This window comes from Magallana gigas, chromosome 3, assembly GCF_963853765.1.
Source record: "Magallana gigas chromosome 3, xbMagGiga1.1, whole genome shotgun sequence".
In the NCBI taxonomy this organism is placed as follows: domain Eukaryota; kingdom Metazoa; phylum Mollusca; class Bivalvia; order Ostreida; family Ostreidae; genus Magallana; species Magallana gigas.
In genome coordinates this window covers 42,469,192-42,492,133 of record NC_088855.1, presented here as the reverse complement: position 1 = coordinate 42,492,133, position 22,942 = coordinate 42,469,192, and the positions used below count along the sequence as shown (strand labels likewise).

The 22,942-nt window shown below is 33.9% G+C and overlaps 3 protein-coding genes across 7 annotated transcripts; 2 read left to right on the top strand and 1 right to left on the bottom strand.

Moving 5' to 3' along the window:
- Positions 1–500: 500 nt before the first annotated feature.
- LOC105334455 (espin) lies at positions 501–13,463 on the bottom strand. 2 transcript variants are annotated; one of them, XM_011437899.4, is made up of 10 exons: positions 12,877–13,463; positions 12,465–12,648; positions 11,256–11,441; positions 7,687–7,809; positions 4,167–4,275; positions 2,806–3,370; positions 2,060–2,315; positions 1,458–1,625; positions 1,132–1,211; positions 501–877 (listed from the first exon to the last, which is right to left on the bottom strand). In XM_011437899.4, exons 1-10 carry the CDS (start codon positions 13,368–13,370, stop codon positions 838–840), a joined length of 2,205 nt encoding a protein of 734 aa, XP_011436201.3. In that variant the 5' UTR covers positions 13,371–13,463; the 3' UTR covers positions 501–837. The 2 variants fall into 2 exon arrangements, with proteins under 2 accessions (XP_011436201.3, XP_011436203.3); XM_011437901.4 differs by having other exon boundaries at positions 4,179–4,275.
- LOC105334456 (uncharacterized) lies at positions 13,462–22,275 on the top strand. 4 transcript variants are annotated; one of them, XM_066079858.1, is made up of 14 exons: positions 13,462–13,583; positions 13,893–13,958; positions 14,863–14,919; positions 15,030–15,156; positions 15,451–15,540; positions 18,556–18,743; positions 18,892–19,191; positions 19,321–19,445; positions 19,772–20,230; positions 20,355–20,653; positions 20,742–20,921; positions 21,023–21,171; positions 21,557–21,692; positions 21,895–22,275. In XM_066079858.1, the coding sequence occupies exons 7-14, from the start codon at positions 19,183–19,185 to the stop codon at positions 22,176–22,178; spliced, it is 1,641 nt and encodes a 546-aa protein (XP_065935930.1). In that variant the 5' UTR covers positions 13,462–13,583; positions 13,893–13,958; positions 14,863–14,919; positions 15,030–15,156; positions 15,451–15,540; positions 18,556–18,743; positions 18,892–19,182; the 3' UTR covers positions 22,179–22,275. The 4 variants fall into 4 exon arrangements, with proteins under 4 accessions (XP_065935930.1, XP_065935927.1, XP_065935928.1 ...); XM_066079855.1 differs by having other exon boundaries at positions 19,763–20,230; XM_066079856.1 differs by having other exon boundaries at positions 13,482–13,562; positions 19,763–20,230.
- Positions 13,895–18,751, top strand: LOC136273455 (tropomyosin beta chain-like). Its single transcript, XM_066077879.1, has 5 exons — positions 13,895–13,958; positions 14,863–14,919; positions 15,030–15,156; positions 15,451–15,540; positions 18,556–18,751. The coding sequence occupies exons 1-5, from the start codon at positions 13,895–13,897 to the stop codon at positions 18,749–18,751; spliced, it is 534 nt and encodes a 177-aa protein (XP_065933951.1).
- Positions 22,276–22,942: the final 667 nt, after the last annotated feature.

The following is a 22,942-nucleotide window of genomic DNA, read 5'->3' as shown; positions in this document are numbered from 1 at the left end:
CAAGGTAATTTACTTTTTGAAGTAAAGGAAGAAAAGTTTAAGCATAAATTGTGTACCATTGAAGCTTTTAAAAATATATTCAATTGATTCATTCTCATCTTTCGAGAGACTTTGAAAGTTCAAAGCTTTGGTTTGTAAAAAGGGCTGGACAAGAAAATTTCTTAATGGTAACAATTACGTTTGTAAATTATTTTAATACAATGAATCTGTGGAATTAAATATATACAAAATACATTTATGTACTGGTTTTGGCAATCAACAAATTTCTACTTACTAGTTACTTGTCAAAAATATATTCATGGTAGTAATTGCAAAATGATCTGTAAAACATAATATCTGGATCACTGAACACATGGCAGAGATTGTTTAAGTGCATATTCATTAAGTACTGCATTTGAAACAACAATAAATAAATAACATGGATATGCATAACAGTTTGGAGAGAACTGTATAACATCCAGCTCCCCATCACAACCCTAACTTTTAACACATATATGTTGACAAAGTGCAATAACTATGCTGAGGACCAATTACCATAGCTTTAAATAAACATTCAATTTAATCAACTGATTCAAAAATATTACAAGCAAAAATTTGATTGTGAATACAATTTAATAGCCTTACAGATTGCAAAAACTTTTGTAAGATATCTTCTCATAAACTAATAACACAAGACATTGCACAATAAAAATATTTGTAAAATATAGTTTTATACATGTTTACATACATAACACAACCTGTGGGATTTCTGAGACAATGAATTTGAGACAGAAGATATTGTAAGTCAGTTCCATTACACTGATTAATTTTTCATAAAGACGTGTTGGTATATTTCTTTCAATGCCCGCTCCTTTTTTGTTCTTGCTCCTGTGCGGCCCTTTAAAGAAGGATATTAAAATTTAATCTTTAAGAGTTTTACCTTAATTAGAATCTGTTTAAAAAAGCGCTATTTAGTAGAGAAAAAGGTGAACAGAAATTGACAATGGAACAAAAATTAGTTGACATAGTTGAAATTGATGTTGAAGTAGGAAGCTGGTATTCAAAATGACAGAAATAAACAGATGAGCCAGAAATAAACACAAAAATGAAAAAAAGAAAAGAAAAGAAGTTGACATAAAAACCCACTAGTACCTTGCTTCAGCTTCTTTTCGCTCTATTAACTGTCGCTTCCACAGAGGCATGTTCTTGAATCTAGCTTCTATTTCTTCCAGCTTTTAGAAAAACAAATCTTTTGGTGAGTTAATATGTTATAGTTGAGCAGTTACTACAAGCAACAAATGAAGAACAGTGACAATGGACAATTATATATTAAGTAGTTTATACACTTTTTTTAAAAAGCAGATAATAAATCCTCATAGAACCATTTTAGATCACATATCTCTGCTTCTGCAGTATAAATGCATGTTGAGCAAGTTTTGCCATTTATCACAAAGTATTTTAAGTTGATTATTTCTGACCTTCCGTTTTTCTTCGTATTCTTTGAAGGCTTTCTCCGCCAGGTTTCTGGCCAGCATCTGTTTCTTCCAGTCAGGTATGGGGTTACCTGACTTATCTACACCGTCTATCTGGTCCATAAAGTTCTTGGGATCGAAATCACCTTCCAGCACCAGCTTTTCTTTTGTGAGCTGTAGAAATATTTCAAAACAAATGTTGTCAAGGTGAATATGAAGACTGGAATTTTGTATTTTTGTATAAAAAGCATAGCAGCTACAAATTTTGGTAAAGTAAAAAGTTTCATAAAAATTTGATAGTACAGGTGAATTAAACTGAAATGCAAGTATTTTAATCAAACTCATTAAAGAACTGATTCTACATGCAAAGTGTACATGATTTTCCATGAGCAAAAATTACCGTACAAGATGTTTTACAAACACTTTAACTTTTAACCATGATTTTTAATGTGAATAAATTATCTCTTCTCTTTCATAGCAAATGTTTCAGCTTAATAATTAAAATATAGTAAAAGAAAAGAAGAATGTATCATATAAGGAAAACAGCAAGTTATCTCCTGCAAGTATAGTTTAAAGGTAAAGTCTGTGTATAAAAATTGAATTCAAACCTTGTCTGGTGTTCCATTAGCATTATGGTTGGTTGCTCCATTGCTCACAGCACCAGTTTTGATTGGTCCTCCAAAGGAGTAAATAAAGTTCATCTTCCCCTCCTCACTCGGCTTCTTGGTTTTCTTCAGAGTTGGGGCAACAGCAGCTTTCTTGAGCTCAGCAATCAGATCTGTGCTGGGCGGTGTGGGACTACTTCTGGCGGAATCAGAATAGACGGAAGACGAGGGGCTGGATCTTGACATGGGCGATACATCTCTGTAGATCAAAATCATAGCATAGAGAAATAGCATTAGTGATTGAATATACAATATTGAGCTAGCTGTCAATTGTCAGTCACTCTATACTTAGGAATTTTTTTTTCTGTTTTTCTGTTTTTCCTTTGCTTTTTTGCAATAATTTTTTCGCAACTGCAAATAATGTAACATGTGAAAAATGTGCCTGATTCTATGTGCTATGAAAATAATACAAAATTGCAAAAAATTGAATTTGCAAAAAACCCAATAGATTTGCTTAATATTCATGATCTATTTATAACATGCAAATTCCAGTACTGGTAACTGAAATATGACAGTTTTGGTACTATAGAAATTATTTTCAGTAGTTTGTTATCTTTGCAAAACAATTCATGTATAAGCTAGCATATACACAACTTCCAACTCTGTTTCCCAATCAATTTCCAGAGAGCAAACTAGACCAAAAACCCCTGTTGAGGAAAGATGAGAAAATCTGGAATACCGATTCTGACCTGGATTCTGGTCTCCTACTGCTGACAGCCTCATGGACATGTCCATCACTCTGAGGTCCCCCTCCATTGACTTGGGAATTCCTGACCTTGTCATTTAGCTCGGTCAGTAACAGCGTCTTCCTGGTTCTGTATGTATGGGGAGATAACTGCTGCACCTCCTCCTTCTCTGCCTCACTCATCCTGGTTCTGTTATCGTAGGGGGACACTGGATTGACAGGGGCCACCGGTCTCTTGGTCAAGGGAGGCAACTCTCTCACCCCGCTGTACCTCTGCAGGAAGTCTGAGGTCCCAAAGGACTTGTTCCTAGTTACCTCTGTTCTTGTCTTGAAGACACTCCTGACAGGGATTTCTTCCTCAACTGCGAAGTTTGTGGAGTTATTCACAGGTTGATTTTGTGAAGATTTTCCCACACTCTGTGATGGTTTGGTTCTCTGCGGAGATGTGTTGACAATTTGTTCAGTTCTAATTGTATTATTGTCTGTCCAATTGAATGCTTTGGTTTGTCTTTGGTCACTCTTTTCACACTCCCCCGTTTCCTGTGAAAGTGTGCAAGTCCTCTCACAATCTGTTAAAATATGTCTAGGGATAAAATTTCATATATACTAGTACATGTATATACCAGTATCATATGGCATACAATGACTTATTTCTCTAATAAAGTACACCATTCTTTCTTACAACCTACATCACTTGAGTTTTTACAATGCCAAACATGACTAAAGAAAATCCATGTAAATCTCTTTATATAAAACAGTTGACTTTCAGAACTGCCAACCTTAGATTTCACCAAATCTTCCTGGAGATTTGAACATATCTGAATTATTTGGTGTGTACTGTAAGTGTAAAACCAACTAAACTGCTTCAAAGCCATTTTTTCTTCCAATACTAATCATGAAGAGACATTTGGAAAAAAAAATACATAAAGATGTCCCTATAGTGAAATAATGGTAATCCTATGGAACATGATGAAGAATACAATTGATGGAACGGAACATCTAGATAAACTGTAAAAACCACTCTGTAAAATACCTTTTAGAACATATCACATTTAAGTATGTCTTCCAGTATTTTGTCCAGTTCTCCACTAAACAAAATCCATAAAACCTATACAATTTAATCTAGTATATTATGTAGAAATTTTAATAGTTCCCCATTATAAGGATAACAGATATCTATTCTACAGAAGTTTAAGATCCAAGAAAAGAGTTAATGTCGGGTACTAATTAATTTATATAACAATTTACTTATTTTACTATCTAATGATTTGTCTATATAATGAAGCAAAGTCAATAAGTTGGTAATGCCACAAAACACCATAATGAGTTGATCAATTAGGCTGGACTAGGAATGGCTGGATATACCTGGTAGTTTACCTGGTGTAACAAAGCTTCTATCGTCGGAGGTTGACGTCTGTAAATGGCGGGTCCACGTCTGCTGTGTGTTGTCTTCTACTACATCATTACCTGCCTGCTACAAAATCAGAAATTTTCAAATATATACATATACACATCTACTGACTAAAATATAAAAAAATGTTTCTACATTTTTAAAACAAATGGCAAGAAAACTTCAAACCATATCATACTTACTTTTTCATTTGCATTTTACTCGCATACACATACTACCGTACTATATATGTATCTACATGTGTATACAATAATGCGCAATTACTACCACAAAAAGATGTGTACTATCTATTAATATAATCATTAGGTACGCATCAACAAGAAAAAAAGGTAATTCATGCAATAATTAAATCAGACACGAATGGGAGCAAGGATTTATTATGCAGAATTCTGAGTCAATAGTTCACTTATATTACTGAAATCTATATAATTACGTATGTGTCACCTTTGCTAGCCAAGTGTTTTATGTATATAGTAACCAATGGTTTCTTTATATATGTGTATATACTATGTAAGTAAAGAGCGTGTGCTACATTGTAACTTTGATCTTCAAAGACTGTTCCCACTTTTAATTATTCATGACTACCAGGGGGAATAATTAATAATAATGCCTTAATATATTTCAAATAAGCTATTAAAGATTCTCATTTTGATTCTCCATTGAAACTTTTATTCTTATTTCAGTTATCTTCATCGCATAACTGAGGTATAAAATGTGACTATAAGCAATACTTCGTATTTTATCCTTTTAAAATCTAGTATATAAAAATACTGACAGATTTATTAATTTAAAATGTCTGACTGTATTATTTCTATGGTTGTCTTCCACAAAAAATAATATTTCTTATTATGCATCATAATGCTTTAAAAAACAAGCATTCATTCTGACTTTATTCAAACTGTGTGATCAGGAGATAGCTATAACATGACAATATAATCTCCTGCTCAGTACCGTTACTTATAAACTCAGTATGAGACTTCATTTTCAACCAATATTTTCTACAAGGTATTTTCCATAGAAAACTATAGACACCTGATTAGATAAAATATATGCTTTAATTCTCACACATCACAATGTATATTGCACAATGAATTAAATTAAATATCGAAACCTATAAATATAAAGCATCAGTAGAATAAACACCAAAAATTAAAGTAAAACTGAGGTACATGTAAGTGTTTAGAACAACATACACTTAAGAGCTGAACATAACTGAAACATAGATATGACTAATAATATCAAAACTGTTATAAACCTACCTTATGACCTAGTATGTACATGCTGATATTTTAGTGATCATTTATTTGACATTGAAGCAAAAAGAGTTAAAACTTATAAATATTGGTTAATAAAATTAATCATCTTTTTGTCAGTAAATATTAGTATTTTTATGTTGTTTTTTTTTTTTCATTAGTTTTAAAATCTGATTATAAATTATAACACGGTGCAAACCCCACTAATCTTACATACATGTAAAATACACATCACAAGAAGCCCCAAGACCAAATAATGCTCACTTGTATATATGGAGGTGTAAACTAGCTCTCTGAAATTTCAAATTATTTATCTTTCACATAATGAGTTTAGTTCTTGACATAATCTTAATATCAAATTGTACTGTAACCTGCATGTGTACCGTTTTATTATATGAGTACCCTAAACGCCGCAATGATTGGTTATTGAGTGACCTTTACCCGCCTTACTTGGACAGGTACTTGATAATTAGATGGAGAGTACAACACGCATGTTGACACTTTTAAGTTTGATTTTTGCTTCAAAACGACAACCCTTTCATTGGCCAGAAAGCTTCCAGTATGACTTTTTGATCAACTGAGCAGAGAGAACAAATGCCTTAAATTACTGACCCTGCTTCCTCTTGCAAGATTCACATGGATACATCGGAGAATCTTTTTTCGTAATAAGATATGTAATTTCTTTCAGTTTTAAAGATGCAATAATCTTTTTTGGCAATATTTTTTGTCATCCCAGAATATCAAAATGCATACCGTTACATATAACTATGCTTATTGAAGCTTAATTTGTTGTGTTAACTTGCTTCCAAACACATATGTTAGTTAGTAAGTTATTTGAAAAGATCTTATACATTAAGAAATCTTTTGCTAAATTAGCCAAAGCACATCAAATCAAATGACAAATCAAAATTATCAAATTCTACATATAACATCCAGACCTTCCTTTGATAATATTTGAAAGGTCACTATGTACTATGTTAAATATGGTACTTCAATTAGATAATGATTGTAAAGGTTTATTTTATAGTAGTTTAAAAGAGATAAGGATATAATATATACATTGTATGTATTTATTAGTATATATTTTTTTTACGCATTAAATTAAAGAGAAGGTATACCTACAAGTGTTTTCAATTTCAGAAATCTGCATTTTGTATAATGATAATATTCATTAATAAAGTTACTAGTGTTTCAATTAGTAGATATTAATAAAAAAAAAAATCATGCAATGAGCAATAAAAATCACGATACAAAAAAAATCTAGAAAAATTATAAACAAACTGAATGCACAAATATTTTATCAATTTAAGCTTCTTTTCAGTCAGTACAATATCAATAGGAGAGCTTTAATATAAACATTTTGCTTCACATTCACTGATCTAGTATTTTCAACATAACAGGAATATAAATGTTTAACTGCAGCGGAATTTAGAAAAGATTCCACAGGGCTCCATGCATAGATTTGATTGGCTATGATTGTTCTGGTGTTACCTTAGTAAAACCTTATAGGCTCCTTCATCTGTCAATAACAAAATGGATAAACACTATATAGAAAACAGCAACACAACCGGCCATGCCTAATTTTCCAGACATGCAAAACACACAAATTGGGACATGGGTTTATTGCATAACATTGTGAACGCCATACTTCAAAAATCAAAATTAATGCTATATACAAGTTTACAACATTTTCATGTCAACTGGCAAGGAACATTAATGCACCGAAAGAGCTAGGCCTCAAGCTTTAACAAATCAAATCCAATATTAATAAATTTTTTTTTCCTTAAATGAAAGCTGACATATTCTGTGTTTGATTTTTAATGCAGTGTTTTGTAATTAATAAGGAAAGTTTGCAATACAGCATACTAAAAACAATAAGACTGGCACGCTTGTTGGTAAGAAAAACCCAAGCTATCCAGACCTTCAGTTGATATAAATGGAGGTTGACCGGAGCATATACATACAAACAAAATGGTAATGGAGGAAAATATCACAACAAGCTTTTAAACATGAATCTTTAAACAGGAATACAACCAAACATTTGGTCACTGAGATTGGTGTTTTACAGAAAACTACATCATCAGATTACACTAACTTCCCCCTAATCCTAGGGATCTCTGGAGCGGTCAACACCTCCTTCCCGATAATCCCAAGGATCTCTCCAATTGTTCATATACCTACTTCCCCATAATATCAAGACCTTAGAGTGGTTTGTACTTACTTTGGCTTTGATTTCTTTGGCACACTGATCATGAGAACATTTCTCGGCGAGCTCTGCAGCAGTGAGTCCCTGGTTGTCTGTGATGTCAGGACTACAGTGGTTCTCCAGAAGGACTCTCACAACCTGCAAAATAACACACACAGTCCACTTCACTCACCGTCAAGCTAATCACATTCCTTCAATCACTATTGTTCATAATTTCTAAAGATTAACTCCAGAATTTTCCATTTGTGACTTCAAAGAAGAAAATTAACATCTGATATTCCAAACTCACTCATTTGATTTCAAAATTCCATGATTTTTTAGCAAGAATTTTTTTTAAAAAACTAGCTTTATACTTCCATATTGAAGATATAACCATATATATACTCTGTTAAAATTCCTTGAAAAAGTTTTAATAAATCCGCTGAAAAAAACCTTGGAAACAAAGTTTTATTCAAACCTTGATAGATGATATCCACTACACGTACGATGAAGTCTTCATTGCAGACATAAAAACTGTATGTAATTCGATTAATGAAATCTATAAGATTAAAGCAAACCTTTCAAGCTGAATAATTCAGGGAAAAATCCATGCCAGGGACCCTTTTTTTACAACAACTCTCGTTATTTGAGTGGTAACAGATGTCAAAGATATTTTGGAGACCATCAATAATTACTCAGGTCTTGACAGTGACAAATATCCAAATTTCTAATAATTAGCAAACATCCTCCCTCTGTCCAGTCACCAAGAATGCGCAATCAACAATGGCATCATTATACAGCAATTAAAATCTATGGCAACGGGCAGTCTACTCTACAGGTAGATAATGACTATAAGTGTATACCTGAATGTAGATTGTAACATTTCATTGATTTTTAACTTCTGGATGCAAAATTGATGTCTAGAGAACAGACATACTACATGTATTGTATTTCTGAATCAACAAGAACAGCTGAAGACACTGAGTAGTGTTATTGAATAGCTTGGGAGGACTAACTGATTCATTTAGCAAATCTCTTATTTTGATCTTAACATATATAACATTATAGTCAGTTTCTATCAATACTTTAATATTGATGCAAATGCTGCCCAGGTGCTATAGATTCTTAGCACCATACATGGATATGGTTTAAAAGATTTCATTCAGAGAATGCCTTTTATCTATGATGTAGTGCTCAGTGAATGCTAAGAGAAAATTTCAACATATGAACAACTGATTAACACATGACTACATTGTGTGGAAGGAGTATTTTGCCTTTAGTCCTACATAAAATTAATATTTTAATATGTGATTTGAAAAAAACCCATCATGACCTGGCTGGGTAAAATTTGATCACTTTATTTATGTCACTTCACTTACACCAGTCAGTTACTACTACAAAATCTTTTGCATCCTTATAATACTAAACATGACATGAGTCTCATGATAACTCCTAAATCCAAATTTCAATATTCATGTATGTCAAGCAAAGGTTGTTTTTTTTTTAAAAAGATAATGAATTAAAAACACTAAACTTACTGTACTTGCTATGTCTGATGACCTCAAATTTAAAAGGGGAAGTCTAATTCCTGTAGGACAACTCAAGTATCAGACTTGTTGCCTGTCCAGCAAAAATGGTCTGGAGGTCATGGTTAGACATAATTTACTATTGACTACTCATTAATGTTTGAACTAGTTTGAACTTTGAACTAAAATCAATAGGGTCATCTATTTCTTGTGAGGTAAAGTGTACCTAGTTTGATGTCTGTCCAGCAGGATTCTAACAATGCCTAGAGACTGGCATACCCTAATTTTTTCTATGTGCCCTTAACTCTTGATCACTAATTTGATGCTCTACCAAAACTAATAGTAAACCGGCTGATTGATATACATGGCACTCTATGCAAGAAACATGTATATACATTCTTCCAATATCAATTTTCTTCACCCCAAAATCTCTCAATTTTAGTTCTCTGCCCCTAACAAGATTTTAAGGTGATGGTCAATTGCACTCAATATTACAGGGGTGTAAAAATTGAGGCCGAGAACCAAGCAACCCAGCATCAATTGTAAAGTGTTCTATCACTTAGCTACCTTGAACGATATTTACGGTTTATACAGCATACTACATATATGCATCACATTTATTAAGATTAAAAGTAAAGAAATAATCTGAATCAAAACTGTTTTCTAAAGTTGTCAATGCATAAAACATTTTAAGATACACAAGAACCTTGATATTTGTCTGATCACTACTCCCCACTTTACAAGAAAACTTAATGGTTAAAAAAGTTACAATCGTTTTTAGATATCACAGTTCAGATTAGTAATCTGTACTAAATTGTAACATTCAGGAAAATATAAAAATTTTACTAAAACCCACAGTTTTCATAAAAATCAGTCCACCCTTAAACTTCATGACTAATTTTTCCTACAGACATACTTACTGCAATGATACAAATTAAAGCAAGTGAAGAAATGTACTTTCAAAGAAAAACACAGGTGAAGAGAATGCAGCTTCATTGCAATAACATAGCAGGTAAGATAATGATTTCTACAACGGACTACACAATGTTTATTAAGGGCGTATTCCCTACTGTTCACCACTACCCACTCAAAAGATGAAAACCAGTTATTAAAACAGAAAAAAGATAAACGATGATGAAACCTTACCTAAACATACACAGGTATTCAAAGAAATCTGCCTTTCTTCCAATACCATGGAACAACCAATATTAATCATCAGAGATATTACCTGCTCTCTCTATCTCTACCTCTGCTTTCAACATAGACTAAGGTGTTGACACATATCCTCTGTCAGGAAGCAGGTGCTAGCTCATAGTGAGGTTGTTATCTCACACGACAATGAACCCAAAGTCACCATCAGGTTTTAAAACTTCGATAACTTCTATTTGGTGGTTCATGTATTGCATATATGTGGCATTATAGGCCTGCAGGCCAGAAGTCTGTTGACTGATAAATAAGGCAATATTCTAATTATTACCCCACACCTTTGGCTCGTCAAATCAGTACCTTGGCTAGCTATATATTGCGTATATGTGTATATGCATATATATTCCTTATTTTATAATTCATCAAATATAGATATCTTTACTGTGTGGTATTGGCTAATATTCACATTTATATTTAATTACTCATCAATGTTTCACACCTTACAGGTCATGAACTGGGGAATTGTGGCAAGTTTTGTAGGGGTGTGATCATGTACCGGTATAATTGTCTGGTTCCTCAGGTATAAGAAATCAATGATACAGATGGTTCCATTCAGAGTGAGGAACTATCTTTATCTTCAACATTACCTGTTACACGTTTTTCATTTCTACCATTTTTAAGATGCCTGGATACCACAGAAAACAAAGTCAGACAACATTTCCCTACAAATTTGCACTTTTCTACCCAAGAGTCTAACAACTGTAAGAGGTTGTTACAAACTTCTAAAGAATTTGAAAAACAACAAGCACAAACATCAAGAACTATTGAACAGTAATAGCTCTCAATACTTCACGGAACATGAAATTTATTAAAAAATGAATTATCTTATTCATACACTTTAAAATAAATCTTTGTTCTAGACAATACAGGTACCTTGAGTTGTCCTACTTCTGCTGCATTGTGGAGTGGGCTGCCTCCAAGGTTATCCAGTGTGACCTTGGCTCCTCCCTGTGTCAACAGCCATCTCACCACCTCAACATGGCCCAAGCTCGCTGCATAATGAAGAGGAGAAGCCCCGTCAAAGTCTCGCTCATTTACATTGCATTTCTGGTCCAATACCTAAGTAATGGAAAAAAATTTAGAGCACTAAACATTATACAGGTATTCATTTACATGTATGTTTGATTTACTTATACACTCAAAATATTTGTCTGTGGTATAAACTTAAGTCAGTGTCAATTAATGTACATGTATTGTTTAGTAATGAGTAATAAGAATGATTTTGTCTCAATGTGATGCAATGGTTGAAATTTACTTTTATTAGCCTTCATCTTTATGGGATGCTATCATATAAATATATGAAAATCATGTTGTAGTTACTGCTATTGATGGGTGTGAAAAGTAGCCCAACTCTCAGTCCACTATTTACATCATGATACATGTATATCGTTCATGTTTAGCTAAATTGTAAAGAAATTGTAATAAATAAATAGGAAAAGTGAGATTTTTGTATACAGTACTTAAGAATGGCAACAAAGGTTCAAGTAAATGAGCTTCACACATCAGGGATTTATTATCTCCATTTTTCCACTGAATCAAAGTCCTTAATGATTGATATTTTTTTACTATACACACTCTCCCCAAGGGAGAATAATTACTAAAAAATAATATCTTAAAGAATATACCAGGTACTGGTAATACATGTACTACAACTGAACATGTTTCAGTTTATTTCAAGTGGACAAATTTTACATTGAAACCCTCTATGAAATTTCTTATAAAAGCAGACATATTCTAACCATCTTTAACAATTGATGTGATCCATAACCTAGTGTAATTTGTGATAGCTTTATTGAAATTAATCTAGTAGCTTCAGAGTGTAAGTAAAAAGAAGAGTTTCTGACAAATATCCCAAAGAGAAAATTTCCCAAAAAATTTTAACCTGTGCCTAAGGTTCATGAATTTGAGAGCTAAATAATCTCACATGTCTTTTAAATTGAATTAAATATAGTCATCAATACTGCATATATGCAAAAAAATCTTTCAGTCGAAATGTACATGCAAGTACTTTTCAGGTGTGTCAGAGTGATATTAATATGTGAATGGTGAAGTCAAACTTTCTTAAGGTATTCTACCACTTACCAAAAATTTTACACATTCAAGATGGCCACTCTGGGCAGCTGCATGTAGACAAGACATGCCATCATATGAATTGATTTTAACAGTGCCTCCTTTTTGAACAAGTAGTTTCAAGACTTCTAACTGACCACTCTGGGCAGCAATGTATATTGGTGTTGCTCCATTCATCATCTGCATATTAACAGATCTACAAAACATTTACATTACCTTAATAAATAATGTAAACTTTTAAAAATATTTTCTATTAAAAAATTTGCTCTCATGAGTTTTTTAAAATAAACTTTCAGTGTATATGTTGACATTTAATTGGTAGTGTATCACTTTCTATAGAAATATTTTGGATGATTAATTGCCTCAATTTACATTCTTTACTATTTCTTTATCATTGATGACTCACAGACGAAGTAAAACACACCTTGGAGATTCTTTTAATAGAATTTGAACAGTATCCACACTACCCCCAGATGCAGCAAAGTGAAGTGGAAGAGCACCACTTGCTGCTTTTATCACTGTCAAATCCGTCTGAGTATTATCAAGAATCCATTCAACAACAGAAGCGTGTCCATATCTAGCTGCTAAATGTAGTATGGTTGCCCCTGTGCCATCCTGATCGTCTTCGGATAGAGGAGGTTTGGCCTGTTTAAGTAACCACTGTAAAGTGGACAATTTTCCTGAAGCTGCGGCATCATGAGCAGGAGTAGATCCAACTTCGGAACGTTTGTGAGGACTGAATTGTCTTGACTGGACAAGATACTCGATGACATCCACCCGACCCGCCCTAGATGCATAATGGCAACAATTCGCTCCTTTCTCGTCTACTACTTTGTCTGTAAGTTGTTCTGGCTTTAAACCCAAGAGAAAAGAAAGATTTCCATCAGTCGTTGCTGTGAATATTTGACTCGTCACCATTATCTATCACAAATAAAGTCCAAAATTTCTTTTTCATGAATTCACGGGCACTTGTCGTCTGCAACCGGAAGTATTTACATTTTTTGCTAATTTTATTTTTAAAACGAAAAAAGTACGTCATCCGATCCCGTCCCTTTCTCCGTTCGTCATGATACACGTCGACATCGTCATAAATGTTTGGAAGATAGTTTGGTGATAACATATATATATTTGGTTTGTAAACCGTTCATTTTTGTTTTATATAACAAAGGAAATAATTCCATTTCTCTCTCTTGAAAAAGAGTGGTGCTGGTGTAAGTAAAACATGAAGCAGACGACACGCAAGTTGTCAACGGCGGTAAAAATAAGACAAGTTTTATGTTACAATTTGGATGTCACATGCTGTACAACTAATGCGGTTTTTTTTTATTATGTTCATATTACCAAAAGAAACAATATTTCATCATATGTATGCATACAAACAACATTTGAATTCTACAATTTTATCACAAGTTCATAATGGATGTCTTGATTTTATTATAGAAATGGCAAATGCATTACATCTCATGGGGAATGCTTCAGAATTGGATAAATTGATTCAAAGTTTTGGTAAGTCCATTACGGAAAATAATTCTTTTTAGACTGTATTTGATCTCCTTTAGTAGATTAGCGTTAGGCCTAACTTTATATACAAATATAGGAAAAAAATATAGGAAAATACCCAAATTTAAAATGTAGAATTTGTAGATTGTTTCTTTAGCCTAAAATATAATAGTTTATAGATAAACAGATTATATTTGAAAGTTTTTTGTAGATCTGTTGGTTAATTTGTTGACCAACAAGACTCCTTAAAGGACTATGTGCGGTATGGTCAAATATCTGCCCCAGATTTCAACCAAATTTTTGAATAGTATCGTATAAAAATCAAATCTTCACAAATCATTGTATAGAGGATGCCTATAACTGTAATCTTAATTTTAGTCATCATTGCTTGTTCGCTGTTTATCTATGACGTCATCTAAATGACCTAATTCCCGCAAATTTGCAAACAAACGAAAATATTCTCATTTTTGCTCTATATTTTGCATTCGGAAGTATAGAGCGCAGGTCTGCTCAAGTGCGATTTTAACATATATTTTTCTTCAGATAGTTATACGCATTATACTAAAAAATGGTACTTGAGCAAGCCTGCGCTCGATGTTTCCCAGTCGAAAAACCATCGGAAAACACCCATATTTTGCTACAAAACAACAATTTATCAAAAAAATGCAATCTTCATGACGTCATTTCCACATTACGACGTCACTGTGGTGATAACCTTTTACACCTTCATTTCCAATATGATTTTAACTATCTTTCACCTTATTTTTAAAGCTCTTTTTAAAACTTTGATTTTGGGGGCCAAAAATGCATAAAACCGCACATAGTCCTTTACAGTATGGCTGCTTATGAACTTGGTACCCTTTGGATCAAATGTATTTATTGAACCTTAATATCTATGTTTTGTTTACAGAATTTGAAAACCAGCAGTATGTGAAACTCATTGAAGCAGAGAATCAGCAAATTGCTGGTATGATAGTGATCTTATAAATAATAAAGATATTAGCTTCATTATATAAATATTTTATGCATAATCTTGATTAGGCTTCAATATTGTATATCAACATTTCTGATTACCAGCCTTGGAAAAAGAGTTAGTCAATAAAAAGGACACTATTGCCAGATTGCAGGAACAAATTTCAAATTTTGATGAAGAAACAAAACGAGCTCACAAACAATTCACCATCAACAGAGAGAATGTTGAAAAGTAACATTTGTTTATTAATATTTCATTGACAACATAGGCAGGTTCTGCAACCTAAATTCTGGCTTGCATTTTGAGTTTAATTAGATTTTGATGAAGTTATCTAGTTGCAAATTTATATTTTCTATATTTCCCTCTTATTTACTAATACATGTACATGTAAAGGGATAAATATCAATCTCTATTAAAAGAAATATTATAGTTATGATTGAAAAAAATTAGTCCAAAATATGCCAATTTTTTAAATTTATGTCAATCTTGCTTTAAAATGCAACATTTTAAACTGGAATTCTTCAGCTTAAAGAAGACAGCAGTAGTTCTGCAGGAGCATGAGGAGGCACTACAAAACAAGAATGATGCACAGATTGAATTGGGGGAGAGGGAAAAGTAATTACCTACTGTATACAGGGAAATATTCGCCCCTGTTGTATTTCTGCCCTTTTTAGCTCACCTGAGCCAAAGGCTCAAGTGAGCTTTTCTGATCACAATTTGTCCATTGTCTGTCGTTGTCGTCGTTGTTGTTAACTTTTCACATTTTCATCTTCTTCTCAAGAACCACTGGGCAGATTTCAACCAAATTTGGCACAAAGCACCACTAGGTAAAGGGGATTCAAGTTTGTTCAAATGAAGTGCCACGCCCTCTTTAAAGGGGAGATAATTGAGAATTATTGTTGGTATTTTTCAAAAATCTTCTTCTCAAAAACTATTCGGCCTGAAAAGCTTAAACTTGTGTGGAGGCATCATCAGGTAGTGTAGATTCAAGTTTGTTCAAATCATGGTCCCCAGAGGTAGGGAGGGGCCACAAGAGGGGGATCAAGTTTTACATAGGAATATATAGAGAAAATCTTTAAAAATCTTCTTTTCAAAAACTATTTGGCCAGAAAAGCTCAAATTTGATTGGAAGCATTCTCAGATAGAGTAGATTCAAGTTTATTCAAGTCATGGTCCCCGGGGGTAGGGTGGGGCCACACATGGGGGATCAAGTTTTACATAGGAATATATAGAGAAAATCTTTAAAAATCTTCTTCTCAAAAACTATTAGGCCAGAAAAGCTCAAATTAAAATGGAAGCATCCTCAGGAAGTGTAGATTCAAGTTTGTTCAAATCATGGTCCCTGGGGGTAGGGTTGGGCCACAATTGGGGGATCAAGTTTTACATAGGAATATATAGAGAAAATCTTTAAAAATCTTCTTCTCAAAAACTATTAGGCCAGAAAAGCTCAAATTTGATTGGAAGCATGCTCAGATAGAGTAGACTCAAGTTTATTCAAATCATGAGCCCCGGGGGTAGGGTGGGGCCACAAATGGGGGATCAAGTTTTACATAGGAATATATAGAGAAAATTTTTTAAAATCTTCTCAAAAACTATTAGGCCAGAAAATCTCAACTTAAAATGGAAGCATCCTCAGGTAGTGTAGATTCAAGTTTGTTCAAATCATGATCCCCAGGGGTAGGGTGGGCCACAATTGGGGGATCAAGTTTTACATAGGAATAAATAGAGAAAATCTTTAAAAATCTTCTTCTCAAAAACTATTAGGCCAGAAAAGCTCAAATTAAAATGGAAGCATCCTCAGGTAGTGTAGATTCAAGTTTGTTCAAATCATAGTTCCTGGGGGTAGGGTGGGGCCACAAGAGGGGGATCAAGTTTTACATAGGAATATATAGAGAAAATTTTTAAAAATCTTCTTCTCAAAAACTATTTGGCCAGAAAATCTCAACTTAGAATGGAAGCATCCTCAGGTAGTGTAGATTCAAGTTTGTTCAAATCATGATCCCCAGGGGTAGGGTGGGCCACAATTGGGGGATCAAGTTTTACATAGGAATATATAGAGAAAATCTTTAAAAATCTTCTTCTCAAAAACTATTTGGCCAGAAAAGCTCAAATTAAAATGGAAGCATCCTCAGGTAGTGTAGATTCAAGTTTGTTCAAATCATAGTTCCTGGGGGTAGGGTGGGGCCACAAGAGGGGGATCAATTTTTACATAGGAATATATAGAGAAATTTTTTAAAAATCTTCTTCTCAAAAACTATTAGGCCAGGAAAACTCAAATTTGAGTGGAAGCATTCTCAGATAGTATAGATTCAAGTTTGTTCAAATCATGGTCCCTGGGGATAGGGTGGGGCCACAATTGGGGGATCAAGTTTTACATAGGAATATATAGAGAAAATTTTTAAAAATCTTCTTCTCAAAAACTATTAGGCCCGGAAAGCTCAAATTTGAATGGAAGCATCCTCAGATAGTGTAGATTCAAGTTTGTTCAAATCATGGTTCCCGGGGATAGGGTGGGGCCACAATTGGGGGATCAAGTTTTACATAGGAATATATAGAGAAAATCTTTAAAAATCTTCTTCTCAAAAACTATTAGGCCCGGAAAGCTCAAATTTGAATGGAAGCATCCTCAGATAGTGTAGATTCAAGTTTGTTCAAATCATGGTCCCCGGGGATAGGGTGGGGCCACAATTGGGGGATCAAGTTTTACATAGGAATATATAGAGAAAATCTTTAAAAATATTCAGGGAAAGTTTTCGGTCCAAAACTCAGTACTTAGTGTGAAAGCACAGGTTATGCAGATTTATGTTTGATGAAACCATGATTCCCTAGAGAAAAGTGGGGCCACGAAATGGGAGGGGGGGGGGGGGGGTATATAGGAATAGAGAAAAATCTTCTTACAGTTACAACAACAAAAGGGGCTTGGTATTTACCAAAAAATAAGAGGTGGATAAAATTGGCAGATTTTCAATTTTTTTTAGCAAGATCTTCTGTACTCAGTTGTCAGGATATTTTGATACTGTAATGCTAATTTGATCAGAATTAAGGCAATTGTTGCTCAGGTGAGCCCCTGGGCCTCTTGTTGCTCTCATTGTCAGTGGGGGGATTTAAGACTTGGCTAATTCAAAGCAATTGTTAAATAACTGTGTTAATTAGAAAGACTGTTTATACATGTATATTTGTCTGGGCAATTTTAAGATGGGGTGATTGTAGTAGGGCAAAAATAACACTGGATGAAAATAACCCTATATACAGTAGTTTGAATCATTTAAGGATTTTATATAATAAGGCAGTGATTTCCATTAGCCAGTGAATGAATGACTGACAACAAAGTAGACAGACCTGAGGCGTGTTCAACAGAGCACAGAGTGCTCGCAAGCGCTCACCAAAATTACCTAAACCTGCAACACAAATTTTGGCGAGCGATCGTGCTGGACACACCTCAGGCATAGTCTAGTATCATATTGCTGTTTGACACAAACCACTGGTACACAAAGTTCATAGTTTTGTTGAAATGGCTGTTTAATATTTTTCGGTACAATTTGTATACTATATTTTCCATACAATTTGTATACTAGTTGGCCTAATGGTATGATGTGATCACAAAATGTTATTTCAAAATATTTCTACCAGTAAAGAGAGATCACAAATACTAGAGCATTACAAGAGCATCTGGAGAGATTATGAAACAAAGTACAAGTCCTTTCCACTGGCTCAGACTCTACTATCCCTGCAAGCAGAGAACAAACAGTTGGAGGAGAAATTGAAAGAAGAGGAAGAAGAGTGTGGGAAACTTAAAGAAAAACTAGCCAATTTTAGTGGTAAATGATTGAACACTATTATAGTATTCCATCCTGTCTTTCCTTTGCTTTGCCATTTGAACTCGGTGGAACCATTGGTCTTGTCTAATGCAAAGATTAGAACAACAGTCATTGTCAAATGATAAAATTATATATTTTTTTTTTATAGAGTCAAGTTGTAATGAATTGAGAAACTTCAACACATTTGCAGTTATGGTGTATCCTTGGTCAATGAAACTGTACCAGGACATGGTGGTACAGTGGCAACACATTGTACATGTGTTTCATTATAGGTACTTAGATTACACAAAAAGCAACATATTACTAATTTAGTTTCAAAACTTTATATTTATACTTAACAACTAAAAGAGCTGGTAAGAAACTTGAGACTTGCAGTGTACTAAAAGAATGTTGGGAAATCACCTCTGACATATCCAAAAAAGAAGAGGATCTGCAGAAGATGCAAATGGTAATTAATTGTCATGACACCTACATGTAAACATAATACAAAATATACAGAAGAAGTCAATAAAGTATTTTCATAATTGGTCAGTGTATTGTATGAGTGATTATTTTGGTAATTTTTGGTCTCTCATAGACTTCAAAGAAATCTGACCCAAAGACTGTCTCTGAAGTCACAACAAAGAGTACCCAACAGCAAGATGTTTCCAACAGTAATCAGCAAGACAAACCAGAATCAAGTGATGACTCCATGCTCATAAGGTGTGTTTGCAAAACATCTTGCTTCACTTTGCTAATAAATGAAACACCCAAAAAGTAAATTGATTTGACATTAAAACTCTGTGTAAGGTACTGTAGTTATTCTTGGTATTTAATCTAAAACATTTGAGTACCGATAGCAAAATTACCTTTGTTTTCAAACCATATATACAGGCTATATATATGACAACCTTTTAAGAAGGTTCTATAGAGTAGAATGATATGTGAATGCAACAATACTATACACATTTTAAAGCTTTTAATATTGTACCTATGTTTAAAAACCTCTACCTAGCTTGAGCTATTTAATTGTTTTGCAGTGTTATTAGGCAGAGAGAAGATGCTGAGCCAGATGTCCAAATGCAAGAGACAGACAGTTCCAAGTCTGTTCAAGACACTTCATCTCATCATTCTAGAGCTCCTCCATTCTCCATTGCACCTACTATCACTCAGAGCCAATCAAGCAAGGGGGAGTCCATGATTTGCAGCAGTGCTGGAGAACAGCCTGGCAGAATTCAGAAGGGTGTGATTAAGAAAGATCAAAGTAAAGCCCAGCTCAAGCAGGTACCAAAAGTCAATGAACAAGGTGACCATGAAAAGGCAGCCTCCAGTGGGTCATTACAAAGGCAAATGTTGATAAATACTGTCCAGGCAGTGTCAAACCTAAACAGAAGACCCTCACAAATGATGCCTAAATCATATACAAGTATACCTTCCATAGAAGAGATGAGAGCTAAAGTGGCATCTCCAGTTCAGAAACCACCTCCAAAACTTCCTACTGAGAGCAGGTAAATTATGAAATAATGCCTTGAAATCTGGTTCAAATAACGGCAGTTGTATAAAGAATGTAAATATGATTATATTATCTTAACACTCCCACTCAAAAAGAATAATGATATCCATTTATTTCAGTTTGAAGACACACCAGATTCAGATTCCATCCATTTCAAAGTTATCAATCAATCCAACAACTAAGATATCACAAAATAGTGTGAGTTCAGTCACCAACCAGACCTCTGATCACCCCAGAAGAGTGTTTGGAAGAACTTCTACAGCTGAACTATTACAAGCTTCCATTGGTAATCAGTTAAGGAAGGGTACAACAGCTGCTGGATCAAACAACCACCAAGGCCCAGTCACTCATATGACTCAAGAGACAACACAAGAGGGTACTGGCACTGACAGGCAACAAGGTCTGGGGTCAGACAAAGGTAATATTTTTGCATTTTTTTTATCAAAAGAGTAGTTTGCATGGCTGTTATGAGTACATGTATTAAAGAATGTTTTTGTGCTTTTCAGAGCTAAGAAATCCATTCCCACAAACAACTCAGAACTCCAAATCCAGGATGATGACTGAAGGCAGTCAGAGTCAGGAAATAGAAATGCAGGAAATTGAACCACCCCAACCACTGAACACACCCAAGACACCAAAAGCTGCAACAATTACAATGGAAGTTAGCAGTGACAGTTCAACACCAGGTTTGTAATTTTACCTTATTGAATGTACATTTCATATCACCTTGCACTCCCATATACTGTTGCAAAAGTTTGATTCAAGACGTTCTGTTCCTATCACATAGACTCTTTGCAAGGATCTGTAGCAAGCAGTGGTGGGTTGAGTCCATTTGATCTGGCCAAGCACTCGGAAAGAATCCAGTTGTTTCACAAGTCACCAGGCCTTCCACCTGGTCTCTATACTTCAAAGCCAAACTTTGCATCACAATCAGTGGTAAGACAATATTTCAGTTAGTTTATGCCATGAATCCTTACAATATTACATGTACCCTATGTCTTCCTTTTTTTTTTAAAATGTAAATTAGATTGTTTATAATACTGTAGAAGCATTTGAATTACTTTCAAATTATCATTGCCAATGAAATATGAAATACAGGAACAATTTTTATCAGTTTGTGTATTATATGTACCGGTACAAGAGAATCCACAAAATAACATCCTCTGGATAAAATTAAAAAGTTGACAATCCCCAAATTTTTTAAACCCTGTTCTCTAAATATTGTGGCCCATTTGATATTTATCAATGAAAACCTGCATGTATAAATTTATTTCTTTAACAATATAACTCAAAATGCTTGTATGATTGCTTTGCATTGCAGACAACTACAGCATCCCCTAATCCAACAATAACCAGTTTAGGAACCCAGTCATTCATGAACATGCAGGAAGCAGATGCAAGTTCATTTAGGATGAATGATTTTAACATGTATGGTGGAGAGACAAATCAGTCAACTGGTAATCAGGATAAGTTTTGGTCTGTTAGAATACTGAGTTAATTTGGACATTGAATTTCACTGCCCCCCCCCCCCCCCCCCAAAAAAAAATAAAATAAAATAAAAATCAAACAAGATATACATGTATTACAATCTCTCTAATCTAACACAGTAGCTAGCATATGATTAATAATTGTACTAGTGTTTATAAATTCGTTTTGTAGGTTCAGAGGGATTTGGGGAGTTTAATCTAAATGAGACAGGATTTGGTTTTAACACAAATACTAAGGATTCAGGTGGAACAGGTATTTTCAACTTTGAAGAGCCCTTAGGAAAATCTGCAGCTTTGAGTGGGTTCAACTTTGGAAATTCTTTCCAATTTGGAAGCAATTCTACCTCAGACAATAAATGTGAAAATTTCTTGTCAGTGTTTGAAAATGATAAAGGTGCAACTCAAATGGAGTCCCAAGAAAGCAGTTTTACATTTTCTTTTGGTGGGTTCCAGTAGCATTCTATTCTTGTTGTCAACTTAACATTTAAATATCTGTTTTTTGTTGTTTAAAAAATTGTTCTGTTGTCTGTTTAATAAATGTTAACAAATTTTATCTCTTTTAATCTTACACAAAAACCATCCACAAATTTGGAAATTTTTATGGTTGGATTAGTGTAGCAAAAAATTGAAATTTTGAAGTCACATAGAAGGAATCATATTAATTATTATTATTGAATAAAATATATTTAAGAGAATCCAGGTTATTATAGCGCTTTGAATTTACCAGTAAAGGTGATGAAACTCCCTAAGAATTATTGAATATAACATTGTATTTCATCTAGATAAATTTATCAAGATTACCGGTATTTACCATTGATATTTGGATTAATGTCATTATATTTCTGATTCTAAAATTGACTTTGATCCAGATCATTATGCAGCAACTTACAAGAGGCCCACTGGCCTTAACAGTATACCATAACCTTACCTCGGTATACATGTCTTACCAACTCATACCCCATGACCCTTGGGGCCAGACAGAAATCCTTCAACAAAGGCATTTAAAATGAAAAAAAATTGGAAGACTGACTTATTTTCTCTCTTTTGCAATCAAACTTCATTCAATGTCAGCATATTTAAAGAAAAGAATTCTGCCCTTGTTCAACCATTGTCAGTAGAAGTTACGGTAAAAAGATTTTTTAAGCATTATATATGCAATTATACTCTCTGAACATTTTGGCCCCACCCTGCAATCAGAACCCCTAACTTGGGGGTCGTGA

What these genes read in the sequence shown, in the direction of transcription:
- LOC105334455 (XM_011437899.4), bottom strand. Translation starts at nt 13,370, where the DNA reads ATGGTGACGAGTCAAATATTCACAGCAACGACTGATGGAAATCTTTCT. An exon ending in CTATTAAAAGAATCTCCAAG is followed by an intron (nt 12,649 to 12,876) that starts GTGTGTTTTACT and finishes AATGTTTTGTAG; the next exon opens with ATCTGTTAATATGCAGATGA. An exon ending in CCAAAGAAATCAAAGCCAAA is followed by an intron (nt 4,276 to 7,686) that starts GTAAGTACAAAC and finishes CTGATTTTGTAG; the next exon opens with CAGGCAGGTAATGATGTAGT.
- LOC136273455 (XM_066077879.1), top strand. Translation starts at nt 13,895, where the DNA reads ATGGCAAATGCATTACATCTCATGGGGAATGCTTCAGAATTGGATAAA. An exon ending in AGAGAATCAGCAAATTGCTG is followed by an intron (nt 14,920 to 15,029) that starts GTATGATAGTGA and finishes TCTGATTACCAG; the next exon opens with CCTTGGAAAAAGAGTTAGTC. An exon ending in AACAGAGAGAATGTTGAAAA is followed by an intron (nt 15,157 to 15,450) that starts GTAACATTTGTT and finishes GGAATTCTTCAG; the next exon opens with CTTAAAGAAGACAGCAGTAG.
- LOC105334456 (XM_066079855.1), top strand. An exon ending in GATGACTCCATGCTCATAAG is followed by an intron (nt 19,446 to 19,762) that starts GTGTGTTTGCAA and finishes ATTGTTTTGCAG; the next exon opens with TGTTATTAGGCAGAGAGAAG. An exon ending in AAACTTCCTACTGAGAGCAG is followed by an intron (nt 20,231 to 20,354) that starts GTAAATTATGAA and finishes CATTTATTTCAG; the next exon opens with TTTGAAGACACACCAGATTC.